This window comes from Peromyscus eremicus, chromosome 23, assembly GCF_949786415.1.
Source record: "Peromyscus eremicus chromosome 23, PerEre_H2_v1, whole genome shotgun sequence".
NCBI lineage: Eukaryota > Metazoa > Chordata > Mammalia > Rodentia > Cricetidae > Peromyscus > Peromyscus eremicus.
This window is the reverse complement of record NC_081438.1, coordinates 5,209,046-5,237,034: the sequence shown is the minus strand read 5'-3', so window position 1 is coordinate 5,237,034 and position 27,989 is coordinate 5,209,046. Positions and strand designations below refer to the sequence as shown.

At 48.3% G+C, this 27,989-nt stretch overlaps 2 protein-coding genes and 1 long non-coding RNA gene across 3 annotated transcripts; 1 reads left to right on the top strand and 2 right to left on the bottom strand.

Annotated features, from left to right (window-relative positions):
• Positions 1-22: 22 nt before the first annotated feature.
• LOC131898337 (uncharacterized) lies at positions 23-4,522 on the bottom strand. The gene is made up of 3 exons (XR_009375902.1): positions 4,382-4,522; positions 1,357-1,484; positions 23-678 (listed from the first exon to the last, which is right to left on the bottom strand). It is a non-coding gene; the product is annotated as an uncharacterized LOC131898337 (long non-coding RNA).
• A 147-nt stretch (positions 4,523-4,669) lies between these two features.
• Dynll1 (dynein light chain LC8-type 1) lies at positions 4,670-7,147 on the top strand. Its single transcript, XM_059249471.1, has 3 exons — positions 4,670-4,811; positions 5,008-5,145; positions 6,729-7,147. Exons 2-3 carry the CDS (start codon positions 5,014-5,016, stop codon positions 6,864-6,866), a joined length of 270 nt encoding a protein of 89 aa, XP_059105454.1. The 5' UTR covers positions 4,670-4,811; positions 5,008-5,013; the 3' UTR covers positions 6,867-7,147.
• Positions 7,148-9,395: 2,248 nt separating this feature from the next.
• Coq5 (coenzyme Q5, methyltransferase) lies at positions 9,396-26,320 on the bottom strand. The gene is made up of 7 exons (XM_059249429.1): positions 26,094-26,320; positions 22,699-22,848; positions 20,861-21,082; positions 16,329-16,435; positions 11,231-11,319; positions 10,202-10,313; positions 9,396-10,118 (listed from the first exon to the last, which is right to left on the bottom strand). The coding sequence occupies exons 1-7, from the start codon at positions 26,293-26,295 to the stop codon at positions 10,017-10,019; spliced, it is 984 nt and encodes a 327-aa protein (XP_059105412.1). The 5' UTR covers positions 26,296-26,320; the 3' UTR covers positions 9,396-10,016.
• Between the last annotated feature and the right edge of the window lie 1,669 nt (positions 26,321-27,989).

The window sequence follows — 27,989 nt, the reverse complement described above, 5'->3', positions numbered from 1 at the left end:
GATTTAGGAGCTCTGTGTGGTGGGCTCTCGGGGGCTTACTACAGCACCCCAGCAGTTCCAGGGGATCTCGGTCTGTGTCAGTCTGACAAGATGGCTCGAATAACCCAGAGCAGAAGCCTTTTGAGCCTCTGCTTTCTCCTTTTTCCCTGTGGAGCCCCTCTTGGTGCCATTGAAAACTGTACCAGAACCAACATGGTGGTATAAGCACTTCCATTAACACATGGAAGGTAGAAGCAGGAGAATCAGGAGTTCAAGGCCATCCTAGCTATTTATAGGAAGTGTGAGGCATGACTGAGCTATGTGAGACTCTGTCTCGAAAAGAAAACAAGAACAAAATGGCAATGAAAAACCTATATCGGGGGCTAGAGACATGGCTCAGCAGTTAAGAGCACGGACTGCTCTTCCAGTGGTCCTGGGTTCAATTCCCAGCAACCACATGGCAGCTCACAGCTGTCTGTAACACCAAGATCTGATACCCTCACACAAACATACATGCAGGCAAAACACCAAAGCAAGTAAAATAAAAATAAATTTAACTTTTTAAAAACCTGCTTGAGATACCATCTTCATGCGGCTATTGGTGCGGCCATTCGTTCATTCAGGATTCATTCAGTAAACATCGTGTGCCAGGTAGTATAGTCCATGTAAAGCCATGTATGGTCCTACATGCCTATAACCCTAAAAGTGAGTAGGACAGAGACAGGAAGGATGCAGGGCATTTCTGGCTTCCAGCACAGCTGAAAAAGAGCCCCAGGTTCAGTGAGAGACCCGATCTCAAAGGAGTAAGTTTGGCCACACACATAAGAAAATAGATTTTCCAAGCCACACATGATGGCCTCGGCCTATAGTCCAGGATTTAGAAGGTAAGGCAGGAGGACTTCAGCTCCAGGCCAGCCACAGCTTAACTAACTAAGAAGACTTTTTTTATTCCCTTTCAAGACAGGGTTTCTCTGTGTAACAGCTCTGGCTGTCCTGGAGCTCACTTTGTAGCCCAGGCTAGCCTCGAACTCACAGAGATCTGCCTGCCTCTGCCTCCCGAGTGCTGGGATTAAAGGTGTGTGCCACTACCGCCTGGCTCAGAAGACCTTCTTTAATTTTTTTTTCCCCAGAGCTGAGGACTGAACCCAAGGCCTTGCGCTTGCTAGACAAACGCTCTACCACTGAGCTAAATCCCCAACCCAGAAGACCTTCTTTAAAGAGAAAGAAAAGTGGGGTGTGATGGTGCATGCCTTTAATCTCAGCGCTCAGGATGCAGAGGCAGGAGGATCTCTGTAAGTTCAAGGCCGGGAGCTCCACAGTTAGACCCTGTCTCAAGAAGAAAAGTACAATAAAAAAGGAAGTCAACATATTTCATACCTTCCGCTCCTAAATTTTCTAAAAGTATTGTTTTGGTGTGTGGGGGCAGTCAGTGCTCATGCTCCATGCCTCACTTGTAGACGTCAGAAGACCACATTCTGGAGTTGGCTTTCTCTTCCCGCCTGTCCCTGCATTTGGAGATCAAATTCAGGCTGCTGAGTTTGCACAGCCAGCTCGTTCACTTGGAGCCATCTTGCTGGCCCCTCTTACATCCCCTGATCTTAGATATGTGTGTGCAGTGGGGGTCATAAGACCTAGTGGTTTTAAAATTTCAGCCATATTTACTGAGTACCGAGGAAAACCTGTAAGGGTTCTACCACTGAGCTACACCCCTAACCCCAGACAGTGACTTGAATGCTGAAGATGGAACCGGGGACAGAAGAGGCAGCAACACGAAGACATCGAGCAAGAAGGGCAGTGCACAAGCTAATCCCGCTGGAGGAATACGTGAGGCAGATATGGAGGAAATCTAAGCATTATCGGACTTACTGGCACGGTGGTGATGGAGGCAGAGTTCAGGGGAAGGACACACGGGAGCTGTCATCTAATGAGACAGGGCTGGGAAAATGGCTCAGTTGGCAGAGCACTTGCCTGGTATGCACAAGGCCCTGGGTCCAACTCCTTGTACCCCATAAAACTGGCTGCCACCGCACATGCCTGAAATCCCAGCACTTGAGATGTGGGAGCGGGAAGATCAGGAGTTCAAAGTCATCCTCGGCTACATAGCTTTGCTCAGTCGGTAAATAAAGAGGGTCTCCTTGGGGCTGGAAAGATGGATCAGCAGTTAAGAGCACTGGTTGTTCTGAGGAGCCAGGTTCAGTTCTCAGCACCCCCACACACAGCAGCTTACAAGTGTCTGAATTTCAGACCCAGGGGAGCCAGTGCCCTCTTCTAGCCTCGGTGGGCATCAGGCACGAATGTGGTGCACAGATACACCAACACCCCAAACACCCATAAGCATTAAAGAGAGAGAGAAAGGAAAAGCAGTTATGAGGGGTACAGAGACAGTGACTGTAAGTGCTGAGCTCGGTGATCAGCACCCACTCACTGCTGCTGCTATTCCTACCTCCTCTTCTTTATTTGACTAGGGAGAGTTGAGACAGTCTCATGGAGCCCAGGCTGGCCTTGGAACCATCTAGCCAAAGTTGGCCATGAATGTCTGATCCTCCTGGCCCCATCTCCAAAGTGCGCTGAGATTACATGTGCCTGACTCCCTCCCCTCAGCCCGCTAGGGATCAACTATGTGGCCTCTGGCCTCACTCATACTTAAGCAAGTGCTGCGCCGCCTGAGCAAGAGCCCAGTTCTCTGTTATTTTTGTTATTTACTTTGCAGTGCTCAAGACTGAAGATTGAGGGCTCACGCGCTAGGCAAACACTACCACCACCTACGCCCCGGTCCTACTTTGTTTGCTTTAGATACTCAGCTCTTTGATGTAAACAAGACCAAGCCACAGATCAGAGAAAAACATGAATGTATCAGCCGAGCAGCTCAGATTCTGGGGTTGTCAGGAATGCCACGGTTCTGAGTGGGAGGCCAAAGCTAGTAAACACACCGACCGGTCTCATTTGACAAACTCACTTCTTTCTCAATATCAATTCCTCAAGTCCCCAATCCTGCCGTTGGAAATACGGAGCTGGAATGGCTTCGTGGGCCTTTTAGCTAAGATCAAAGAGGGAGCTGGAAGAAGCCTTTGACTGATAGACATACACTTACACTGTAAGCGAGGAAGTCCTCGTTACTCTAATCATTTTCTCTTTGGAGGGGTGGGCCTCTGGGTAATTTAGTGTAAAAGGGTTCTAGGTTAGCCCTGTGTGGTGGTGACTGTCTTTAATCCCAGCACTCTGGAGGCAGAGACAAGTGGATCTTTGTGGTTTGAGGCCCGGAGCTACATACATGACAGACACTGTACAAATGCACAAAGGTAAGCAGGAAACCTGAAGTTATACAACCCAAAAATTATTTAAGGAGTCTTAAAAATATAGTCACAGGTATTGAAGGTTTGATGGTTCGACGCTAGGGATTGGTAGGATTCATTCAGCACTCTAAGCCATACGTGACTGTGCTGAGAATCTACAAGAACATCTAGTGCTCCCACACACCTACCAAGCGGTTTCCTTTTATATTTAGTCCCCCACTACAAACAGAAAGAAACAAGACAGGTTTCAACAGTGCTGGGATTCAACTCCGCTCCCTAACACCTTGTTTTTGACTACCTTTTTGTTTTGTTTTGTTTTTGAGGCACTGGGTATCAAACTCAGGATATGATGCATGTTAGGTAAGAGCTCTGCCATCAGCCTATTATAGGGACCTTATTTATTTATTTATCAATTTACTTTATTTAGGTACCACTCACTAGTCATCAATGTACCTATGCCAGAGAAGACACCTTTGAGGATCACTTTTTTGTCCATTTCCCCCCGAATGGACAACCTACCTGAGCAGGAAGCTTCACCTGTACACACCCTAACCCACCCACATTCAAACTCCTGAAGTCTGCACTGCCTGGCAGACAGACTCGACCTCCTGGAGATGATTCCTGTGCCGAAACTCTCCTTCAATCCTGAGGCTATCACCATGCGTACAGTTTTCTAGGGCAGGACCAGCTACATAGGGACTACAGTATGAAATAAACATGTAGTGCCAGGTTATAAAATTAAGAATTTACCCTGGATGGTGATGGAGCCTGAGCTACCTAGGGAGACCCTGCTAGGGTGAGGTGGGGAGGACACGAACACAAAAACCAAAAATAACGAAAACAGGATCATCGCACTTGCCTCTCACGCCCAAGGCCTCCTCAGACACGCATGCACGCACGCACAAAGGTCAGGAATGAGACAGCAGAGCTTGAAACCAAGCCCTACGACCCTTAGGGCAACTGAATCGGTGGCCCGCCCGTGCTTTGCAGAACCTTTCCAGGCCAGAGGCCACTTGTCAAAAGCGTGCTGACCCCGGGTGGGGGTGGAAGTGGGCGGCGACTCCCCGTCTTCTGGAAACTGCGGCTACTAGAACATTCCCTGGGCTAACCTCGGTGGGCTCCGGTAGGCCCGCCCTCGCACCCTTCCAGGCAGCTGGGTGGTCCGGGAACCAGCCTCTCCACCCGGGCTCCGCCTTCAGGGTGTGTGGGCCTGCACGCGTGCGGCGCATCGCCCGGGCAACCGACGCCGAGCGCGGTGCATTGTGGTCTGCAACAAAATGCAGGAGAAAGATCCTGAAGGAACCATTGAATCCCTGGGCCAATAGGAAGCGGCTGTTGGCCGCACTCAGCCAATAGCGACGTGCGCCGGGGGCGGGGCCGCGGGCCGCAGGGCGGGGCCTCGGGATTAGGCGGCGGCGGCTGGCGTGGGGCTCCTTAGATGCGCCACGGCTTCGGTAGCGACCGGTTCTCCTCAGCTGCCTGAGCGGCGCCAGCACCTTCCCTAGGAGCTCGCAGCAGCCGGCTGGCTCCTGCTTCACGGTGAGAGGGGGCTCGGGTCCGCCCCGCCCGGGCACCGGGCACCGGGGCTTGCGGTGCGAGCCGCGGGAGCTGCGCCTGGGAAGCGGGTGGGGGCGTCGTCCTCCGGGGCCGGACGGACGGCTGGCCGGCGTGCCGGGAAGGCAGCGCGGCCCGCACCCTGACCCTTCCTTAGCTCTCCCTGCGCCTCGTCCCACAGGCAACCATGTGCGACCGGAAGGCGGTGATCAAAAATGCAGACATGTCGGAAGAGATGCAACAGGACTCGGTGGAGTGCGCGACCCAGGCGTTGGAGAAGTACAACATAGAGAAGGATATTGCGGCCCATATCAAGAAGGTGAGGACCCGGCGCCGCGTACTTCCTTCTCCTCCCTCCGAGATCCCGCGGTCCCCGGGCGCTCGGCAGTTTTCCCGTGGCCCCCCCGGGCGGCTCGGTGTAGACAGTTCTAGAAAGGACGCGAATGGATGTTGTGTTCCTCATGGGAAGACCAGACCCTCAACGCCCGAAGTTGTGGGGGTTTTTTTTTGTTTTTTTTTTGTTTTTTTTAAAACCCGGGCTCCTTGGGGGAAAGCGCCACCTAGCAACGGTTTCCAAGATCAGGGAGCAGCGAGCAGTTCCCCCCTACTGTAGGATTCCTGCGCCGAGGATCCATCTGGGTGTTTGGGGAGGGGTGGGGGGGGGTGCGCTGCGTGGGTGTTTCCAGCCGGGCTAGGAGGAGATTTCTGCCAGCGTTCCAGCCGGGAGTTGTTAGTCGGCAGTTCGGGGAAAGTGGGTGGCGGTGGTGGTTGGGGGCTCGGGTGGAGGCTCGCTCGGTAAATGGCAGTTTGTCGGAAGCTGGCAAGACGGCCAACTTCTCAAGCTGTGTTTGCTGGAAGGAGAGGAAACTGGGAAAACGAAGCCGTGGGAGGGTTCCAGTGGAGAATGGGAAGATGAAAGACTTCCCATGGAACAGAATGAATACCTTTTTTTTTTTTTTTTTTTTGACAAATGCAGCAGTGTGCGCGTCTAGATTGGAGGAAAGACATTCTGCTTAATAGACGGTGTTCATGCTGCGTGCAGGGTGAGAGATAGGAGGAGCCTTAAGGAATTGTACATCTTCTTCCATCCAGCTAGTGAGGAAATTAACGTTTCCAGTTGTGGTTGCCCGCTGGGATGGGGGAAGCAGGGAGCAGATGCTAATCTTTAAGACCAGGTAGTGGATTCGGAGAGGAGAGCAATTTTAAAGGATAGAGTCTGGCCCTTAAGCTAGCTGTCAGTCTCTTGCCAGCATTTTATTTTTCAGTCCAGCTTGATTTAGATAACAATTGAAGCATTGTCCTTTAGTCTTTCTGAGGGGGGGGATTCTGTCTTCCTGGCTTTGGGGTGCATGGTAGGATAGTTATCAGGAACAACCTGATAAACCACAAGCGCTGATGTCATCCAGCTCCACTGACTATATGAAGTCAGGGTGCACGCCTTTAATCCCAGCAGAGGCAGGCAGATCTCTCTGACATCGAGGCCAAACTGGTCTACATACGGAGTTCCAGGACACGCCCCATCTCAAGAAACCCAAAATAGAACTCCCCTCCCCCAAGAAGTCAGGTGCAATCACTGAAAGAAATGTCTTTGAAAATGTCGCTCTGCCTTTGATCTCCTCAGCTCCCGTTCCCATCTCACCTCAGATTGCAAACATGTTTGCAGTCCTGTGCTAGGTAGGTGACTTAGTCAGGGAACATTCTTTTATCTAAGAATTTGCTGCGTTGTGAGTAGTTCAGTGGTGGAGTGCTTGCCTAGCACGCCCAAGGCCCTGGATTCAGTCCCCAGTGTGAAAACAGTTGCAGATGCCCGTGTTTGTCCTTTCTGGTCCTGAGGCTCTGGCTTTTCTAGAAAGTTAACTTTCCAGGTGTACCACTATAATTGTTTGTTTTATTCTTCCCCAGGAGTTTGACAAGAAGTACAACCCCACCTGGCACTGCATTGTGGGGCGGAACTTCGGTAGTTATGTGACACATGAAACCAAACACTTCATCTACTTCTACCTGGGTCAGGTGGCCATTCTTCTGTTCAAATCTGGTTAAAAGCATGGACTGTGCCAAACACCCAGTGATCCATCCAAAAACAAGGACTGCATCCTAAATTCCAAATACCAGAGACTGACTCCTCAGCCTTGCTAAGGGAACACCTCGTTTGAATCTGTTGTGTTTTGTACAGGGCATCATCCTCTGTACGAGTTTGTGGTTATAAAATAATTAGTAAAACAGCTTACATTTGTATTTATTTTCTAGTCCATACTTCTGTACCCCATTTTTTTTTCTCCCTTAGGCCATTCCTTTAAAAATAAATCTGTTGGAGATGTGTATGTGTGTGTTAGTTTGTTCAAGTAAGATAGGGTTGAAGCAGCTTACCAGTTGACAAATCCCCAGGGCTATAGGGTTGAGGACTCTGTTTTGTGGGATTAGACATTTTAGTGCCCTTGAGATAGAATGCTCAGCTGGCTATATCGGTTTCTCCAGATTATTTGGGCTATTAGCCACAGGTCTAAGGCCCCATCCCTATCACCCCAGCACTCAGGAGGCTTGGGCATGAGCACTGTAGGTTCCAGGGGGGCCTGAATTAGTGAGCCAGTGTCTCAGGACTTACTCCCTGGGCTGTGCTTTCACTGGCTATGCTCAGAAATCAGTGAATGAACCAAAGCTTCAATTAAGGGCCTAATTAAAGCTGTGGGTCTGGTCACCAAAAGCAACCCCTTACAGGCTGAGAACCAACCCATACTGACCTTTGGGAAGTACAAGATCCCAACAGGGTTCCCTGTTTTCATTTTCATGAGGTAAAAGCCTTTTGCTTTAGATGTAATTGAGAATTTTCAGCCAAAGCGCTGCTTCACAAGACTAAGAGTTGCACATTTGAACTGATAATATGATTTATGGATAATAGCAGGTCAGTTAGTTTGGAAAGTTTTTCTCTACACATGAATTTGGTTAGACACTGAGTATAAAACTGCTTTATTGTTCATGTGAGTATGCATGTGCAGGGCAGAGGACAACTGGGCAGCAGGTTTTCTATCACGTGGGTTCTGAGACTCAGACTTGACAGCAAGTCTGTTCCATAATCCATCTTGCAGGCCTGTTGGTTTTTCTGTAACTGTCTTATGAAGCCCAGGCTAGCCTCAAACTCGCTATATAGCTGATGATAACCTCCAACTAATCTTCCTTGTTCACCTGCCAAATCGTGGAGCTGCGGATGTGCGCCATCCCTCCTGGTTGTTTTAGTGTTTGTGACATTTGGTATGTGTTCCCTACGATCTGCAGAGAAGGGCATATTTTGGAGGAGAGAGACTACAGTTAGGGTAATTGAGACTTGTATCTGTTTGAACAGGTAGAAATGTTTCCATAAACATTGAGTCCCTTTCCCTCTTTATGACCTGGCTGTATTTGTATTTGAAACCCACCAGGAATTGGGCCATCAGAGCCGTAGTTTATCCAACCAGATGACGTCTCCAGCAACAGAACCTAGAGCTGATGCAAGACAACATGGCTGGACATGGAGGGTTCTGGTCTAATTTGATCTGGCCCGGTTTTCTGTCAAGAGGCTGGTGGCTTTCAACTTTGATTTTCAGGTTCAGATGTGAGAAAACATGTTGCTATAGAAATAAAATTGGTTGGATGGTTTATGGAGTATCTCTTAGTGCCTGCTCCTTCCTGTTAATTTAAAAGCCAGTAGGCTCCAGCTGGCTGAAAAACAAAATGCAGTTTTTAAGGTTTAGCGTTTTCTCGGATGCTCTTTACTGCTGTTCTGAGACACATGTAGTTGGCTGTCTGAAAGCTGTTCAGTGACAGCCGAGGTCTTGTGAAATCTATGAATGACCCCTAGTGTGCTGGGCCAAAAAGCAACATCTGCAGCCCTTTCAGATACCCAGTGATTGTGTTGTTGCCTTGCTTTGGTTGGTTTTTCAAGACAGGGTTTCTCTGTTTAGCCCTGGCTGTCCTGGAACTCACTTTGTAGACCAGGCTGGCCTCTTAGCATCACAATGGACTGTACAGGACACACTCTGCCTAGACCCATTCTGGAATACCGGAGGAGCAGCCTATGTGCATAGTAATGCTTGTTGGTTAAGTTTTTTGAGATAAGTACGAACTCAGTACGCAGCCCAAGCTGGCCTGGAACGGCTGTGCAGACTGGGCTGGCAGTCCTGCCACCCGAGTGCTGAGGCTGCAGTTTTGTGCGGTCATTCAAGGTTCACAGTTTATGTATTCTTTAGATTTATGTCTATTTTACTGCTTATGTGTATCACTGCATGTATGTGTGTGCACAGTGCCCACAGAGGTCAAAAGAGGGCACTGGGTTCCCCAGGCATGAGTTAAAGATGGTTGTGAACTACCATGTGGGTGCTGGGAACCAACCCTATTATCCATCTCCCAACTCTATTATCATTTCCTTCCCCGCTCCCTTTCCTCTCTCTTTCTTTCTTTTCGTTTTAAACATGTATAAATATATTCTGACAAGCTCTGTTTGCCAAGGCTTAGCAGTGGCTTTCTTGACGACGGACACTGAGGATGGTGTCTTGGTGATGAGGACTGATAAAAGGACAATGACACACAAACTGCATCTGTATCACCTCTTCCAAGAAAGGGTAGCAGATACCACCCAAACTGTAAACTTTACTACTTCACAAAATTCTACTTTTGTTTGTTTGCTGCTGGTGATGAGAACCAAAGCTGGCCCTCAACAGTCCATAAGCACGTGGTCTGCACTGAGCTGCACCCTCAGCCTCCGGTTCTAATATTGTCAGCGTTCTGACTCGGACCTGGTCTTTTGGCCCTAGATTCAATTCTAGTCTGAAGGGCTGGTTCAAATCATCCTTGGCTTCCAGTGATCCATTATCCCTCTGGAAGGCATCTGTGATAGAGAAGCTACAAGAAGCTTCAGAACTGGGGGAGTGCTGGTTTTACCTGACTCCACACCACATGGCCAAGTGTTAGCAGGAGTTCAGCAAAACCAGGCCAGACACTTCTGGGACAAGGCCTCAGTGGTCTGGGTAGCTGCTAATGAGAGCTGCAGAAAATGGCGGGGTTTGTATCTGCCTTTTTGAGACTGGTCAATGCAGATCATGAATCCAAGGTTTGACAGCCGTAAGAGGAAACAGACACTCAGCCAGGCTCATCGGGGAGACCATCTTCCAGCTCCAGGCTCAGCAGAAATGACTGTTCGTGCTGCACACAGAAAAGGAGCTAAAGTTTAAAGCCAGAATGAATGGCCACGATCCCTGTGGTCAGGCTTTCGTAGGTCACCTTCTGGAAGCCTGCAGCTTCAATCATGTCCTTGAACTCTTCCTAAAACACAAGAAAAGGCACATGGGATGCTTGGAATTCAGCCTCGGGGCCTTTGCTGTAAGTTACGAAAGCCCTGTACCTACCTGATTTGGGAACTTCCGAATACTTTCCACAAGGTATTGATAGGATTTCCAGTCTCCTGCAATGACCTCACCAATGACAGGGATGACCTGGAAACTGTACAGATCATAAAGCCTTGAAAAAAAAAAAAAGAGGGACAAAGGCAAAGATTAGGATTTGTGTGCATTTCTGGGCATATTCCCTGGCCTCTTCACCAATAAAATAAGGAAAAGTGGAGGGTTAGGAGAGATGGCTCAGTGGTTAAGAATGCTTCCTGTAGCCAGGCATGGTAGTGCATGCCTTTAATCTCAGCACTTGGGAGGCAGAGGCAAGCAGATCTCTGTGAGTCTGAGGCTAGCCTGGTTTACATAGAGAGTTCCAGGACAGCCAGGGCTACAGAGTGAGACCCTGTCTTAAAAAAAACTTTACAAAAATGTGCTTGGATCACCCCTTAATAGCAAGTCGGACCGTGTAAGCCAGGAGTCACTGACTCAGATGTCTACAGGGTCAAGCAAGTGCCTGAGACAGGCAAGTAGAGCAAAAGCAAGGCCGAGAGGCCACAGCAAATGACAGCCTGCGTGAAGGAGTCTGCCAAGCTGGTGACGCATCTGATTGGAAATCCAGGTCCTTAGGTAAAATTTCCCGATTTTAAGTTTTTGGCTGGCTGGTTGGGTATGAGATAGAGCCTCATCCTGTAGACTAGCCTGTCCTGGAACTCATTATATATACCAAGTGTTGAACTTGAAGAGATCCTCCTGCCTCAGCCTCCTGAGTGCTGGGATTACAGGTGTGAGCCACCACACCTGGTTATTACATTTCTTAAAATGACACATGAGTCAAACAAAATAAACCATGTGGGCTGGCTAACTCAGCCTCCGGCATCTGCTGAGGCTCTTCTGGCCTAGGCATTGTCACTAAGGACTCACTGACCTCTACAAGCCCTGCCCTTTGGTGCCTCCACAGATGCCTGTAGCTTACTGCTATTTTCTATCTATTTTGGGGTGGGGAACCTTTGCTAGACAAGTTTATAAAGCCCTGTTATCAATGCTAACCTGGATATGAGGGGATCATTCACTTGGCTAAACTCCAGACAGAGAAACCGGCCTCCTGGCTTGAGGACGCGATGGGCTTCTTGGAGTACCTGAGAGAATGAGCGAGAAGAAGATCCTCAGCAGACCTCCGCAATTCCAAGGGTCAGAGGCTGGGTTAGTTTCTATGAGCACTGTAAACATTCCCCATAAACTCCCTTTTATATCCTTAGGAATCACAATGCAGAAACTACCCCATGTTACAGGCATTTGCTGCTCATGACCTGAGAAAGTTGCTCATGCAGGCAGACAGCACAGCTCCATGAAGATAAAGCTTAGAATTATGGGTTAGAGCCACAGCGGATAACCTCTTCCATGTAATGATTTTGATTAAAAACTTTTTTTTTTTTTTGAGCTGAGGATCGAACCCAGGGCCTAGCAAACGCTCTACTACTGAGCTAAATCCCCAACCTTGATTAAAAACTTTTATTTTATGTGTATGGGTGTTGTGCCTGCATGTGTGCATCACTAGTGTGTCTGGTGCCTGCAGTGACCAGAAGAGGGCATCATATCCCCTGGAACTAAAATTAGAGACAGGTGTGAGCTACTATGTGGATACTGGGAATGCAACCTGGGTCCTCTGGAAGGAAGAGCAACCACTGACCATCCTCCAGACCCCAACATAACAATTTTAATTAAAGGAATCTATCTGACAGAAAATGACATGTATGTGGATAATTCATTTTCTATGGGACAGAACACGATGCATCTTTAACCATCGAGAGCCTTGTTAACATCATGGGAAATCTGCACAAACAGAACCTACTCAGCTATTGTAAAAGGAAGAAAGAAGAGTTTTAAGAGATAACATGGAGGAAAATCACCATATAAGCCAGACTAATCACCCAGGCCTGTAATCCCAGCTGCTTGGGAGACTGCACAAAGGACTGGACTGTAAGTTCAAGGCCAGCCTGGGCTACAGGGTGAGTTTAAGGCCAGCTTAACTTAATGAGATTACTAATAAGCATGTATAAAAGCCCTGGGTTCAATCTTAAGAGACACAAAATCACTGATTTGTGTGTATGTGTGTGTGTGTGTGTATGTGTTTCTTTAGAATGCTGGAGACTGAACTCAGGGCCTTGCACATGTTAGATAAATTCTCTATCATTTAGCTGCAACCCCAGTACACATCTGGCCTTTTCCCTGGAACTTTCTCTGTAGACCAGGCTGGCCTTGAACTCAGAGCTCTGCTTGCCTCTGCCTCCTGAGGGCTGGGATTAAAGAGTGCACCACCACCACCAGCTCCTCCTGCTTGTGTAGTGAGCACTTTACTGGGTGAGCCATCTCCTCAGCCCCCGCTAAGCACTGGGGTTACAGGCATATGAAACCACACCTGACTGTAACAGACGCACTTACAAGGCACAAAACATCTTTACAAATATACACAAGGAATTGGGGACTGTGTGGGAGAAGAGGCACCGAATGGCTGGGAGATTAGTGTGGGCAGGAGGTGCTCACTGACAAAATCAACTTTGATCCTATTCAAAAGTATTTCATTTGAATCTTTCTTTTTTTGTTTTTGTGAGATACAGTTGCTGTGCCTGGCTACAGGACAAGAACTCATCACATAGACTCTTGTGGCCTTGAACTTGTAATGATGCCTCTCCTGCCTCCTGAGTGCTGGATCACAGGCAGGAGCCACAACTGGCAAAAACATGTTTCAATCAGAGCAAATAATAAACCTTTTATAGCTGCAGGATGGCCATAAAAACCAAGCTACAGAGCGGGTGCAGGCTGCCTAGCACCACAACAAACTGCAGAATAATGTAGGGAAGGGTTGTTTAGCTTACAGTCTGGTAGGTTCCAGGCTGGGATGGGGGCACCTGTGAAGATGCACAGGATAGGTCTACATGGCAGAGCGCCTCGAAGCCAAGAAGCAACAAAGAAAGACTGCTCTTCTTTTGTTTTTGAGACAAGGCCTCATACAAGAACCACATACCTGGCCTCGGTTATTGTAAATAGGATCTATCAGGCCAGGAGAGACATGCCTTTAATCCTACCACTCTGCAACCAGAAGTAGGTGATCTACACAGTGAGTTTGAGGCCGGCCAGGGTAACAAAGTGAGACCTTTTCTCCAAAACAAACAGACAAGACAAACCCACAGAACACAAGACAACAAAGACAGGCTCTAGCTCTCCAGCCAAGACTGGCCTGGAACTTGAGACCTCTGCTTCAGCCTCCAGGTCCTGGGACTGCTGCATATGCCAACATGGCTGGCTTAGAGAACTACATTCTAGCAAACGAGCAAACCCACAAAGAGGTTGCAAAGACCCTCTGGTCTGCAGCCAGTGAGAAATGTCTATCTGAACTGGAGGGCACTTTAGTGGACTGCGCCCTTAGCCTGGAGGAATCTGTGGCAGTCCAAGCAGCTAGTATCAGAATTAAATTGGAGGGCGCTCAGTGGCTATTTGCAGAGGATTATGTGGCATGGGAAAACCTCACATGACTGGTGTCAGAAACAGTGCAGAATTGGGAGAGACAGAAAAATTTCCCCCTACAGTAGCAAAGTAATTGTTTACAGGATTAATTTGTCTCTTTAGAGAGGGTCTTTTTGTTTGTTTGTTTGTTTGTTTGTTTGTCTTAAAGCTGGATGTGTAGCTCATGTCTGTAATTCTAGCATTTGGGAAACTGAAGCAAGATTGCTGCAAGTTCAAAGACAGCCTGGGCTACATAGTGAGTTCTAGGCCAGCCTGGGCTACAAAGGGAGTTCTAGGTCAGCCTGGGCTACAGAGGGAGTTCTAGGTCAGCCTGGGCTACAGAGGGAGTTCTAGGTCAGCCTGGGCTACAGAGGGAGATCTAGGTCAGCCTGAGCTACAGAAGGAGACCCTACTTCCTTTTTTTGTTTGTTTTTTTTGTTTTCGTTTTTCGAGACAGGATTTCTCTGTGTAGTTTTGGTGCCTTTCCTGGAGCTCGCGCTTTTGACCAGGCTGGCCTCAACAGAACTCACAGAGATCCGCCTGGCTCTGCCTCCTGAGTGCTGGGATTAAAGGCGTGCACCACCACTGCCTGGCCATGCACCACCACTGCCCGGCGAGACCCTGCTTCAAAATGAGGATTTTTGTTTTTTCAAGACAGGATATTGTTACATGGGTCTTGATGGCCTGGAATTCGCTATGTAGAAGAGGCCTCAAACTTAAAGCAATCCTCCTGCCTTTACAGAGTATTGCGAATATAGCCATATGCTACCACACCTGCCTACAAAGTGTTTTTTTTGTTTTTGGTTTTTTTTTTTTCAATTAAAAAAATATAGCTGAGTGTGGTGGTGTACACCTTTAATCCCAGCACTTGGGAGGCAGAGGCAGGTGAATCTCTGAATTTGAGTACAGCTTGGTCTACACAGTCAGTCATAGATATTAAGTTCTATGCCAGGACTACATATGGAAACCTTGTCTCAAAAAACAAACAAAACCTACACACACACATACACGTGTATATATACATATCTCTATATGTCTATACCTACACTTATACATACAGTGTGTGTGCACACATGAACATGCATGTGGACAGCAGAGAACAACTTGCAGGAGTTGATTCTGTCTTCTGCCACGTATTTCCTGGGGATTGAACTCAGTGTGTTAGGTTTGGTAGCAAGTGCATTTATCCTGCACTTCTGATCACGGTTTCCAAGTAATGACATAGAGAGAGGGAGAGAGAGAAAAAACAAAAATAACAGGACGGGAGAGACGAGGAGGGAAGGGGGAAGTCGTAGAGAAACGCTAGACAGGTCAAGGCCCCACACCGCCAGGAGGCAGGCACACTCAACTGACCTATGGGGTTCCCACAAGGCCCCACCTAAAGGTCCTCAGCACCTCTCAACAGCGCCACCCTCAGGTCTCTCGGAGAGAACTAAATTCAAACCAGAGCAATCGCTACAAAGTCTCACCCGAAAGTAGAGAAGTCAGACAACCGGGCCCACACCCCAGAAAGGAAGCCAGTTCCTTGCATATAGTTTTCAAATGTCTGACAGAGTGCTCAGGAGGAAGTGAAGAGCTGAATCCTACTGAGAAATGAACATTCTCTTCCTGCTGTACAGGAACCATGTTCCCTTCTGCCCGTACAACATCCAAGTGCCCCTTTCTATATCTGACCACGCCTCTGACCTGCAAACACACACAGCTTCACAAGAGGAAACAGGAAATGCCACAGCAGGTCCAACCACGAAGAGAATGTAAGTGCCAACCTGAGCAACCATGAGCTGGGCTGTGGTTGGTTCAGGTTAAATTTTATGGCAACTTAGAAGAAAGTTCTGGGGCTGGAGAGATGGCTCCAGCACATAAACTCCCTTTTTCTGATACATTAACCAATTTTAGCTCTCAGTTGACCTCCTCCTTTACCACTCCCCTTTTGGGTTGTAAAAGAAAGCCTGACAGTCACTGCCTGAGGAAAACTCTTGTCTGTCTTTATGACCCTGTAAGAATTCAAGCCTGGTAACCTTGCTTTAGCTAGAGCATTGCTATTGCATGGGTACACAACTGTAAACCTCAGGGACTGAGAGAGGATTTTAACTGGAGAACTAGATGGAGAACTAGAAGAATGAAATGAAAGATGAGGAAGAGCTAGATGGGGAAGAATGAGATGAAAAAGACCAGGATGGGGCAGAACTTAGATAAGAGAATTAAGATAGAACTTAGAGGGGACAGCAGATAAAGGTAGAGAGGAGGCAAGATAGGAGCTAGGCATGAGAACAGAACTGAGGCTGTGTAGATAGGATTTTATCCTAGAGGAATAAAGTAGATGGACAAAGAGCTCGATGTACTTAGATTCTTTTCCCAAAAATAATTTGCACCATTGTAGCTTCTCTTCTGGGCCCCTGGGAAGATTATTAAGGCTGGACCATAATAATATTCGAGACATACCACACACACACACCCCACACACAAATAAATACATTAAGGAGGAGGAGGAAGAGGAAGAAGAAAACTCTAAGCTTAAATAGTCACTCCTCTTAAGTACCGGGCCTAGAAAAGGATCTTCCCTGTCCTCACTTGGGGTAGGTCCACTCCAGGGGCACTGCTATCCTGAAAGTCACATGTATCCTGAGCATGCAGGTAATCATACCCGGTCAATGTGTGTGACATTCCGGATCCCAAAAGCAATGGAGTACACATCAAATTTGTCATCATCAAAGGGCAGTTCTTCAGCATCTCCCAGTACCCATGCAAGTCCTGGAAGACAAAACCAGTTCTGGGTATAAGTCTAGGTAGCTGTTTCCCATGCACTGAGAAGTAGTGAATCTGAGGATTCTGTAGTAAGCCAAGTAAGAGAGTGAGTACCCTAGGCATCAATGTGTGTGGCTTGTGGAGGTGGTGACGGTCCAGTGGCATAGAGCCCATGATGCAAAGTCTGGGAAATGTCAGAACTGAAGTGAGAGAATTCGAGAACTGTTTGGTTGTTGTGGAATATTACTTTAACTATGTGAAGGTGTGTTACATTTGTTTATGCTGCATTTATTTAATGATGTAAAGATGTGTTGCTTTGCCTACCTAAGGCTCCTAATTGGTCTAATAAAAAGCTGAATGGCCAATAGGCAGGAGAGGGACAGGTGGGGCTGGCAGGCAGAAAAAACACGTAGGAGGGAGAAGAGAAAGAGAAAAAAAGAGAGAAAGAGAGGGAGACACCGAGGGCCAGCCAGTCAGCCAGGCACAGAGTAGGACACAGAATCAAAGACAGGTAAAAAAGCCCTGTAGATGAAGAGAAACAGGTTAAACTAAGTTATAAGAACCAGTAGGACAAGCATAAGATAAGGCCGAGCATTCAGAATTGATAAGAAGTCTCCGTGTCTTGATCTGGGGGCTGGAGGTCCAAGGAAGCCTGCTACATTTGGTGTGTGGGGCCTCCAGATTTGGTGTCAGAAGATGTCACATAGCTGCCTTCACTGGGGACAGCCACCACTAGCATCTCTCTGTTTCAGGGCTGAGATCAATCACAGCCCAGGCATTCTGTTGTGCTGGGTGAATGCTGCCCTGAGCTACCACGTTTACCCTAAAGCAATTGTTTTCCAGCCAGGTGCTTCATAGGTAGCACTGTGGTTTGAAGAGCAAAGGTCTTAAGGTTTTACTTATTCATTCATTTTTTAATGGTTTTCAAGACAAGGCTTCTCTGAGGAGCCTTGGCTGTCCTGGAACTCACTACATGGACTAGGCTGGCCTCGAAATCACGAAAACCCACCTGCCACAATGCCCAGCTCCAGCTTTCTTTTAACTTTTCATTTTGGGATGAATTTAACTAAACTGCCCAAGCCTAAGCAGGAATGAACTCACTCAGGCCCAGGCTGGCCTGGAATTTTTGATTCTCTTGCCTCAGTTTCCCAAACAACTGGGATTGCAGGCCTGAATCATTGGCCTGACTCTAAGTTCAGAACTCATCAGGGTAGCCATGTTCTGAAGGACACTGATCTGGATCTAACATAATTCATTAAAGACCAGCAAGGCAGCTCTGTGGAAAAGGTGCTGTCACCAAGACTGACACCTGAGTCTGATTCTTGGAAACAGTCACTTCTCCACACTGTTCTTTGACTTCCACAAAACACGTTTGTGCACACACACATACAGGCACACAAAAACACACTTGTGCACACACACATACAGGCACACAAAACACGTTTGTGCACACACACACATACAGGCACACAAAAACACACTTGTGCATACACACGTACAGGCACACAAAAACACACTTGTGCACACACGTACAACCCCACGAATTACGTGAATTAATGTAAAAAGACCCCAACACTGTCAAATAAACTTTACTACGCTCCTACGCTAGGTCCAATAGACCAGACTGAAACTCACAATGAAATTCTCGTGCTCAAGTTCCCACATCCACATGGAAAATGACCCACTGTGAGTCCTGAGGACTAGCACAGCTCCTCCGACTTTAACCCTATAAGAAGAGAGGGACAGCTGGGAACGTTCTGCTGTTAATCACTCACTGCTCTTCTGGACTCTTCTACAGAGATGGTAACTCTGAAACAGCCAGTCGGCTTTTGAGTCTCCCTTCTGCTTTCTCTAGTCTCCCGTCTGCTTTCTCTAGTCTCCCGTCTGCTTTCTCTAGTCTCGCGTCCGCTTTCTCTAGTCTCCCGTCCGCTTTCTCTAGTCTTTCTCTCTCTATAAACCAACCTCTCGGTCATTCAAACCTTTTTTTGGGGGGAGGAGGTTTCAAGACAGGGTTTCTCTGTGTAGCCCTGGCTGTCCTGGAACTCGCTCTGTAGACCAGGCTGGCCTTGAACTCACAGAGACCCACCGGCCTCTGCCTCCCGAGTGCTGGGATTAAAGGCGTGCGCCACCACTCAGATTGGAAACTTTAGAGTTTATGTCTAATTGGCTACATGTGGAATAATGTTAGCAAAGGACAGATTCCAATCACCTAGCTCAAAGGGTTTTGTTGTTGGTTTGTTTGTTTGTTTTTGTGTATATGTGTGAGTGTACCTGAGTGTGTGTAAGCGCACCGCATATGTACAAGAGCCCACATGCTGGGAACCCACTGCAAGAACAACCCGCTCTCTCAGGGCTGAGCCACCTCTCCAGTCCCTGGCTTACAGGCTGGAAGTGGCTGTGTTTTCATTGCATAATCAGGCAGGTGGTGGCAGAACTACCAGGGGCTCAAGGCCAGCCCTGACTGCTAGCCTGGTAATGTGACATCTCGTCTCAAACAACAACGGGTTCCTAGACAGGTTCATAGCCACACTACATTGCCCATCGTCTCACTGTTCTCCATTCTTTACGGCCAAGCACCAGACAAGGGAAATACATCTGTCCGCAGGAAGGAGTAAGACACGCAGTGCCTTTGTCTAGCCTGCCTTCTGACGAGTGTGGACAGCTAACAAAGGAGTCCTTCACCGTCAAGGCCAAGTGGGCTGCAGTTCGTCTAGGCAGCTCCTTCCTGGTGTGTGAGGAGGAGGAGGAGGAGAATAATTGGCCTAAAATAACCAGACATTCATAGTGGGCGAGGGAAGCACAGAAATGCTGACACTGCCCAGAGTGTTGACAGAGGACTTTTTGTGATAGGCCCTTGTCTCTCTGGCTGCCTGCACTGCCTGGGCGGCGAGGAAGAGGGCAGTCCGGCGGTCGGGCAAGCTGTCAAGAGGGTGCAACATGCAGGGTCACCAGTGAACGTGCACTATTCAGGGTAAACGTTTGTTGTTGTTGTTTGAGACAGTTTCACTATGTGGCCTGGACTGGCTGGGGACTCACTATATAGAGTTCTCACAAAGATCTACCTGGTTCTGCCTTCCAAGTTCTGGGATTAAAATTATGTACCACCATGCTTGGCTAGGGCAAGTATTTTGAAACATTCAGTGGCCAGAGGTAAAATCAGTGGCAGCGTAGTGAGCATGTGCAAGAACCTGGCTTCAATTTCCAGTGCTGAAAAAGGCATTTAAAGAGAGAGAGAGAGAGAGAGAGAGAGAGAGAGAGAGAGAGAGAGAGAAATTGTGTGACTTAAGAAGCTCCTGCTATGAATTCAAGGCCAGCCTGGTCTACAGAGTTAGTTCCAGGCTAGCCAAGACTATACATAGTTAAGACCCTGTCTCAAAACAAAACAACAAAACCAACAGCTTGAAGGAGACTTCTAGGGCCAGTGAGATGGCTCAGTGGGTAAAGGGGCTTGCTGCCAGACCCAGTGACATGAGTTCAATTCCCAAGATTCCATGGTGGAAGGAGAGAACCAACCCCCACAAGCTGTCTTCTGACCTCCACAGGAGTGCTATGGCACCAGCATAATACCCCCTAGCCCTCATTAAATAAAAACCCTAATTTCAAAAGGTAACAATGGCTGGGGAGATGGCTCAGCAGGTGGTGGTGGTGGTGGCGGCGGCGGCGGCGGCGGCGGCGGCGGCGGCGGCGGCGGCAGCGCACGCCTTTAATCCCAGCACTCGGGAGGCAGAGCCAGGAGGATCTCTGTGAGTTCGAGGCCAGCCTGGACTACCAAGTGAGTCCCAGGAAAGGCGCAAAGCTACACAGAGAAACCCTGTCTCGAAAAAACCAAACCAAACCAAAACAAAAAAAACAAAACAAAACAAAACAAAACAAATGATTTTGCCGGGCGGTGGTGGCGCACGCCTTTAATCCCAGCACTTGGGAGGCAGAGCCAGGCGGATCTCTGTGAGTTCGAGGCCAGCCTGGGCTACCAAGTGAGTCCCAGGAAAGGCGCAAAGCTACACAGAGAAACCCTGTCTCGAAAAACCAAAAAAAAAAAAAAAAAAAAAAAAAGAGCACTGGCAGCTCCTCCAGAGGACCTGGGTTTGAGTCCCAGCACCCAGCTGGTTTACAACCATCTATAACTCCAATTCTAGATCTGATGCCCTCTTCTGCTCTCTGTAGGCACCAGGCACCCATATGCTGCAGAGAAATATGTGGGATTTAAAGACTGTACCAATTAAAAATAATTGTAACAAAAAAAGAAGATCCTTAAGCTCTTTGGGCCACTGTTCGTCAAGCTTAGCCTGCGGCTCCGATTCTGGACCAACAACACCTATGAGCTGTGCTCAGCCACATAAGCCACCTTCAGCTCCCGCTGACTGGAACATCGCGTGCATCACCTTCCTCTGTAAACGTGCAAACAATGCCGGGGTCTGCTGAGGGACTCACCCGCCGTGTGTCCTTGGTCCAGGGCTTTCTGCTGTCCAACCTTTAGCATCTCCCTGTTGATGTCACAGACTATGACAAGCGAACCACCCAAGGGATCCTCTCCATGCTGGTACTTTTTGGCAATTTCTTCCCAGGATAAATTCTGCTGAGCCCTTAACTGCCTCTTCCGTTTCCTCTGATGCTGAGCCTGAACATACCGAAGGAACCGGAATGCAATGTCGCCTGTGGGAAGCCAAGAGAAGGAAAGACACAAATGAAACCAGCCAGCCAGTACCCCAAGCCCCAAGAGCAGATGCAGAGAGGGGTGTGGTCGCGGAAGGATGCTTCTGCTCCTTTCAGTAGAAACCAGTTCCCACTCCACCCCCAAAAGGACGTGTCTCTACTGTCTAGGCTGGCCTTCAACTCCTGATCCTCCACCTATGGTCTCCTGGGCTGGGGTTATAGATGCATGCGACCATTCCTGGGTTAAACTATGCCCTTCTCCTTCCTTCTTTCCTCCCTTTCTTCCTCCCCTCCCCTCCTTCACTTCTTTTGTGACACTGTTTCGTGCAGCCCAGTCTGGCCATGAGCTCACTAAGTAGCTAAGGATGATTCTGACCTCCTGGTCCTCCTGCCTCTACTTCCTGAGTACTGGGATTACATGTGCACACCACACAAGTGGTGCTTAAAATAGTTTTAAGGTTAAGGGCTACTGGTGTGGCTCAGTTGCGAGAGTGCTTGCCTAGCACACACAAATCAAGGGGCTCCATGCCTAGCAGGGCATACACCAAATACACCAAGTGTGGTGGTGCATGCCTGCAGTCCCAGCACTTGGGAGGTGGAGGAAAAAGGATCAGGGCAGCCACAGCCATGTAATGAGTCTGAAGTCAGCCTGTGGTACATGAGACCCGTCTCAAAAAAAAAAAAAAAAAAAAAAGCCACTCACAGCAGCACATGCCCACTACTTGGGAGGCACATGGATGATCTTTGTGTTAAAAGGCCTGCCTGATCTATATAGCAAGTTCCAGGTCAGCCATGGCAACATAGTAAGACCCTGTCTCTAAAAAACAAAACAAACAAAAAAAGCAAAGACTTGCAAAAGTAGTATGAACAGTATGTACTCTAAAGCACTGAGTCACTTCTCCAGCTCCTGTTTGCTTGGTTTTTGAGACAGGGTCTTGATCTGTAGCCCAGACTGGCCTCGCATGCACTACGGAATCCAGGCTGGCTTTGAATCTACTTGGCTCCTCCTGCCTCAGCCTCCCAAATGCTGAGATTAAAGGCTTTCTGATGTACACTTTCTTGGCACTTTTCTCCCCAGGTGCTCAGTGTGCAACAAGAAACAAAGGCCACAGTATGCTTTGATGCCTGATGTGCAAGTGGGTACAGAGGAAGGCAGCCTGAAAAGCTTGTGTCCTAAACAGCTTGTGTAATGTGAGAAAAGGCTTCTCTCCAAACAGAAGGAGAGTGGATTAAAGGCCAAACAGAAGATAAAATGGGCTGGGGAAAAGTTCCATGACACAGCACTTAACTACTGTATTTTGAAGCCCTGGGTTTACTTACTCCCCATTGAGGGGGAAAACCAAAGCAAAACAAAACAAAAAACAAGCTGGACATGCTGCCCGAGGGCTGGGCATGCTGCCCTGGGGATGTGATCCCAGCACTTGGGAGGCAGAAGCAGGAGGGCCTTAGAAAAGCGCCAGGCACAAAGCTGCTCTGGACCGACATGCTTGCCCTTTCTCAGAAGTTAAGCGCACACTAATCCTTCAGTCATCACCGTCAGCCCAAGAGGCAGCCCACTTCTACAGCAGACAGGCCTAACACTCAGCCCTCCCCAAGGACACCAAGCAGGGCGTTACCTGTGCCGCCAGCCACATCGAGCAGTTGGGTCCCAGGCAATGGGTGCATTTTCTTGACCAGCAAATCTTTCCAAGCACGATGGATGCCGAGACTCATCATGTCATTCATCACATCATACTTCTTGGCTACACTCTCAAACACCTGGTAGACTGAGGTGGGACAGACACACTGTTATCAATAGGATTAATATGGGGAAAATCTAAATGAAAATGACAAAGGGAGGTTTTCCCTCTTGAAAGTGCCTGTCTTTGCAAGGTGATGCTACACCACAATGCTTGATACCCGAGACGCACCTTCACATTATGTTTCCCCTCTCGTGGTGCTGGGGATGGAATCCAGGGCCTTGCACATGACAGGTAGGACCCTACCACTGAGTGACTTCCCCAGACCCCAACACCACCCTGCATCAAATTCTTAAAGGTGTACAGGAGAAGCCAACCTCTTTCCTAATGACCAAGATCACCATTCAAACAGGGTGTTGGATTAACTGTGAGTATGCGCATGAAACACAAACTTCAGGTGGTTTTCATTCCATGACTCATGATGAAAATAAGAGGTGTATGTCATAATCAGTGACCAGTTATGTCATCTACTTTATAGACTGCAGGCTGATGTGTGTCATCATGGATGGGTTAATCAGTTTACACTCATTCATGTCAGAGCATAATACTTCTACTGTTTCCTTGTCTCTCGGTGACAAACCAATGTGGCATGCTTAGCTCAATGAAGGAGGAAATTGAGCAACAGAAACGAAGAGACCAGAGGAATGAGGTTCAGATCAATGAGGAGGACTAAAGCCCTGAATTTAATCCCAGCACTGCAAAAAACAAAAAGCAAACCACAATAGCAACAAGGAAGAACGATGGGGGAATGTCCTTCTGTATGCTGTGAAAATATGCTGCTCTGTCTGGGTGGTAAATAAAGCTGTTTGGCAGGTGGGAAATCCAAACAGATAGGAAGAGAAAGGAGAGGAAAAAGCAGGCACCAGCTACCACCAAAGCAACAACATGCCAGCAGACCAGTAAGCCACGGCCATGTGGCAACTTACAGATTAATAGAAATAGATTAACTTCAGATATAAGAACTAGATAACAAGAAGCCTGCCATGGCCATAGTTTTAAAATAATATTTGGAGGATTTAGCTCAGTGGTAGAGTGCTTGCCTAGCAAGCGCAAGGCCCTGGGTTCGGTCCTCAGCTCTGGGGAAAAAAAAAAATAATAATATTAGCTTGTGTTTGTTTATTTGGGTTGGAGCGGTGGCGGGACCAGCGGATGAGAGAGATTTGTCCTGACTGTGGGCCAAGCGGGACACAGAAAATTTTTCAGCTACAGAAGAGTGCATCGCACAAGTGGAAAGGGACAGTGCGGGGAGCGGAGTGAGAATGCAAGCATGCAGTGCAGTTGCAAGCATAAGAGGTGACTGTGTGGGCACACGCTGCTGGGGCCCAAGAGCCTCCAGACACACAGCACAGGGAGCTTGTGAGGGCAAACTTTGTAACCTAGGTAAGGCCAACCAGGTTCAGATGTGTCAGAGCAGAAGCAGCAGGAAATAAAATCACGGGGCCAGGGAGGTGGCTCAGTGGGTGGAGCACCTGCCTCCAAGCCTGAAGATGTGAGTTTGAGCCCCAGGACCCACATGGCAAAGGAGAGAACTGACTCCTGCAAGTTGTCCTCTGACCTCCCCCGAGCCCACAGACATGCACACACACAATCGAATGTGATAGAGTTTTTCATAACTTCCATAAAGGGGTTCTTAGAGATATTTCGTGATGTTGAAAGCACAAGGGCTAGAAGCGACCAAGTCGCCTCTCCATCCCCTAACAAAAAGCTTAGCATGGGGTTAATGGCAATTTGTCAAGTCATAGTGTGAGACCAAAATGAGCCATCTTAGAAATAAGACCAAAATGCTTTCACCCTAAAATTAAGGCCTAAGATTTCTCCTTTTGGGAATAGGCCATTAGTTACTGCAACCAGTCAGTTCAGATTCCAGAAACCCAGAAGTGTAAAAGTACAGAGTCACAAGGTAGTCATGAGGTAATGCCTGCCGGACTATGGACTGTCCTCTCCCTGGTTTCCAAGGTAACTGACCATAAAAATGCCCCCACCTGAGGGCAGCCAATGAAAAATGGTGGCGGGCAACCATTCCCTTAGAAGTAAGATTAAGCCATGATTTCTAGAAAGCCCCTAGAAGCGAGCCAATCAGAACTGTACCCGTACTAGCACCCCTAAACAATGTAACCTTGTGATTTTTTCCCTTTAAAAACTGAGCTTGCAGACAGGCGGGCGCTTCCTCCAGCCTCCACTGCGTTGGATGTATTGGACGAAGTCCCTGCCTACGCTTGTATTGCTTTTGGATATCCAGAATTAAACCTTGCTTTTGCATTCCGGCATGCTCGTCTTTGGTGGTCTCTCTGGGGGTCACGATCTGGGCACAACAATAGGAAACACACTTAACCCCTACTGTAAGCTTTATGACAAGGGAACAGTGTTCAAATTGCTCCTGGTAACTTTTTGGTTTTGTTTTCGTTTTTTTGTTTGTTTGTTTGTTTGTTTGTTTTCGAGACAGGGTTTCTCTGTGTAGTTTTGGTGCCTTTCCTGGATCTCGCTCTGTAGATCAGGCTGGCCTCGAACTCACAGAGATCCACCTGGCTCTGCCTCCCAAGTGCTGGCTGTGTGTGTGTTTTTTAAAGGGGAGGGGATGGTGTCATTCCTTAGTAAGAAACTGTGTTAGAGTGGTAGTTCTCCCACTTGTTAGCAATTCTATATCTGTCTCTGTAGAGACAGGCTCTCACTATCTGAAGCTGGGCTGGGATCCCAAGCGTACACCACCACACACAACTGAGCCTAGGGAGTGAGAGGCAAGAAGCACCCTACCCACTGAGCAACACTCCCAGCCCCTGACCACCACTTTAAATCGTGCAAGTTCTTGCTTAACCTCAACTCTGTTTCCCAAGAGAGGGATTAACAACAGTCACTCATGGGAAACTGAAGTGAGAAATGGGGGTGGGGGGGGGGGGTGAGAACGTCTACACGGCGCCTGGCGGAGGGCAACCTCGAAGTCGGTGAGAGTTAAGGATGCTGCGGTGGCGCACGCCTTTCATCCCAGCCCTCAAGAGGCAGAGGCAGGTGCGTCTCTGTGAGTTCGAGGCCAGCCTGGGTCTACACATCAAGCTCGAAAGAGGGCGTGTAGCAAGGTGTAGCGTCGCAAATGCCTGCGTCCCCAGTTAAGACTCGAAGAGTGTGGGAAGTTGAGTCTGGGAGGTGGGTACTCCTCGGAAGTCAGGACTGCAGGAATGAATGTAAGGACTAACATTCCCAGGGCTAACGGGACATTAGATCCACCCGACTCGGTGACAGACAGGTCCCTCCATCCGCCCTCTGGCCCGCTCGGTCACCTCTGCCGCCTTTCTCCTCCTCCGACACAGTCTCGAACCCGAAGTGCGTCTCCGCGGCCCGCTTCTCCTGGGACAAGGACCGCGCACTCAGCGTGGCTCCGGGCCGGGATCGATGAAACCCGGGCAGCCTGCAGCCTCCCGCCGCCCGCGACCACCCGGGGCAGCAGAAGCGCCAGAGACCGAAGCTCCTGGGGGCCGCCATCTTGATATCCCGGCGACCGCGGGCGGAGAGCACGTCGGGTTGCGTCACCAGCCGGGGCACGGCTGCCGGCAGGAGTCAGAATTAGTGGAACGCGCCCGAAAAAACGCCTGTCGCGAAGGCGTCACGCTTGGTATAAGGGTTTGAAAACCTGAAAGCCTTTCCTGTGTTCCCTAACAGAATTTAGAATCCACCAGGAATTGAGGAGAGCTCGGTGTGAGACCCTAGTTGTGTTTAAGTGGCTTTATTTCCATCCTGCCAACCAGTACCTCTGCATCCCGAGTGCTAGAGTGCTCTACCAAGTCCTGCAACTCAGGTTTTTCTGGTGCAGAATCTGGCTGAAATGGGAGGCATGTTGTAGTTAAAAGACCAAGATTACGTGATCAAGAAAAGGTGTTGTGTGTGTGTGTGTGTGTGTGTGTGTGTGTGTGTGTGTGTATGCCTGTGTATTTTTTTTTTTTTTTTTTTTTTTAATGTTAGTGCAGGTTACTGGGGAGCCCAGAGGCATCCAATATCTTCTTGGTGCTGTAGTTGTAGGTAGGTAAGCGGTGTCAGTGACCAGACTCCTGCGTTCTGCCAGAGTGGTATGCATCATAGCAGGTGGGCCATCCCTCCAGCACCTTAAGTGTCTTAATTCTGGAACTAGCTTACATAGTCTAGAGTGGACTTGAACTCATAATATTCCTGGTCCAGTTTCATCCTGAAGACTGAGAACACAAACCTGTGCTACTCCCACCCCTTTTTAGTGGCTTTTGGGATTGAACCCAGGTCCTTGTGCGAGCTTGGCCAATGTTGTACCACCGAGCTATATCCTAGTGCTTTTTAAATGTATTTAAAGTTTTTGTTGTTGTTTTCTGTTTGTCAAGACAGGGTTTCTCTGTGTGGCTCTGGCAGTCCTGGATCGCTCTCTCTGTAGACCAGGCTAGCCTCGAACTCACAGAGATCTGCCTGCCTCTGCCTCCGAGTGCTGGGATTAAAGGTGTGTGCCACTACGGCTTGGAATATTTTTTTTTTGAATATTTGATTTTTAAAATTTCATTGTTTGTGTCTTTTTGATATGTGTGTATGTGTGTGTGAACATACACACGCTCTTACACACAGGCATGCACATGCCAAGGTCCATGTGTGGAGAGATGACTTTCAGGAGTCAGTTCTCCAGGGGCTCCGGGAATTGAACTCAGATCCTTAGACTAGGCTCCCACAGCAAGCACTTTGACCTAGGAAGCCATCTTGGCAGTCTTCGTCTTTTATTTGGAGATAGATTTTTCACTAAATTGGCGAGGCCTTCAACTTACTTTGTCACCCTACAGGCTTTGAACCTTTGACCTTCCTGGCAGGTGGAATTAAAAACCTGCATCACGAGTCATGGCTTCCTTTTATTTTTATTTTTATTTTTATTTTTTTACGGAAAGGATAAGCCATGACAGCCCATCTTGCGCAAAAGCGAGGATAGAGGCTGCTGGATTTTGCTAGAATTTCTGTTTCTGTTTTAATTCCCCCCTTTTTAAATGTATATTTTCTGTAAATATTTCACAAAGAGAAAGTGCCAAGGATACTAAGAAACTAATTTGAAATGAAAAGTCTCTTCTTGGTTTAATATAGCCTGGCAGATGGACACCTACTGCTTTGGGATTCTTTTCCCCTATCTTCCATTTTTATGAATGACAGAGGGAAGAAATTATTCATCCACACACTTA

Bases quoted from the DNA above. Each gene is read 5' to 3' on its own strand.
- Dynll1 (XM_059249471.1), top strand. From the start codon at position 5,014: ATGTGCGACCGGAAGGCGGTGATCAAAAATGCAGACATGTCGGAAGAG. The intron at 5,146-6,728 runs GTGAGGACCCGG...ATTCTTCCCCAG, and splicing joins TTGCGGCCCATATCAAGAAG to GAGTTTGACAAGAAGTACAA.
- Coq5 (XM_059249429.1), bottom strand. From the start codon at position 26,295: ATGGCGGCCCCCAGGAGCTTCGGTCTCTGGCGCTTCTGCTGCCCCGGG. The intron at 16,436-20,860 runs GTGAGTCCCTCA...TTTGTCTTCCAG, and splicing joins GGACCAAGGACACACGGCGG to GACTTGCATGGGTACTGGGA. The intron at 10,314-11,230 runs GTTAGCATTGAT...TTTTTTTTCAAG, and splicing joins AATGATCCCCTCATATCCAG to GCTTTATGATCTGTACAGTT.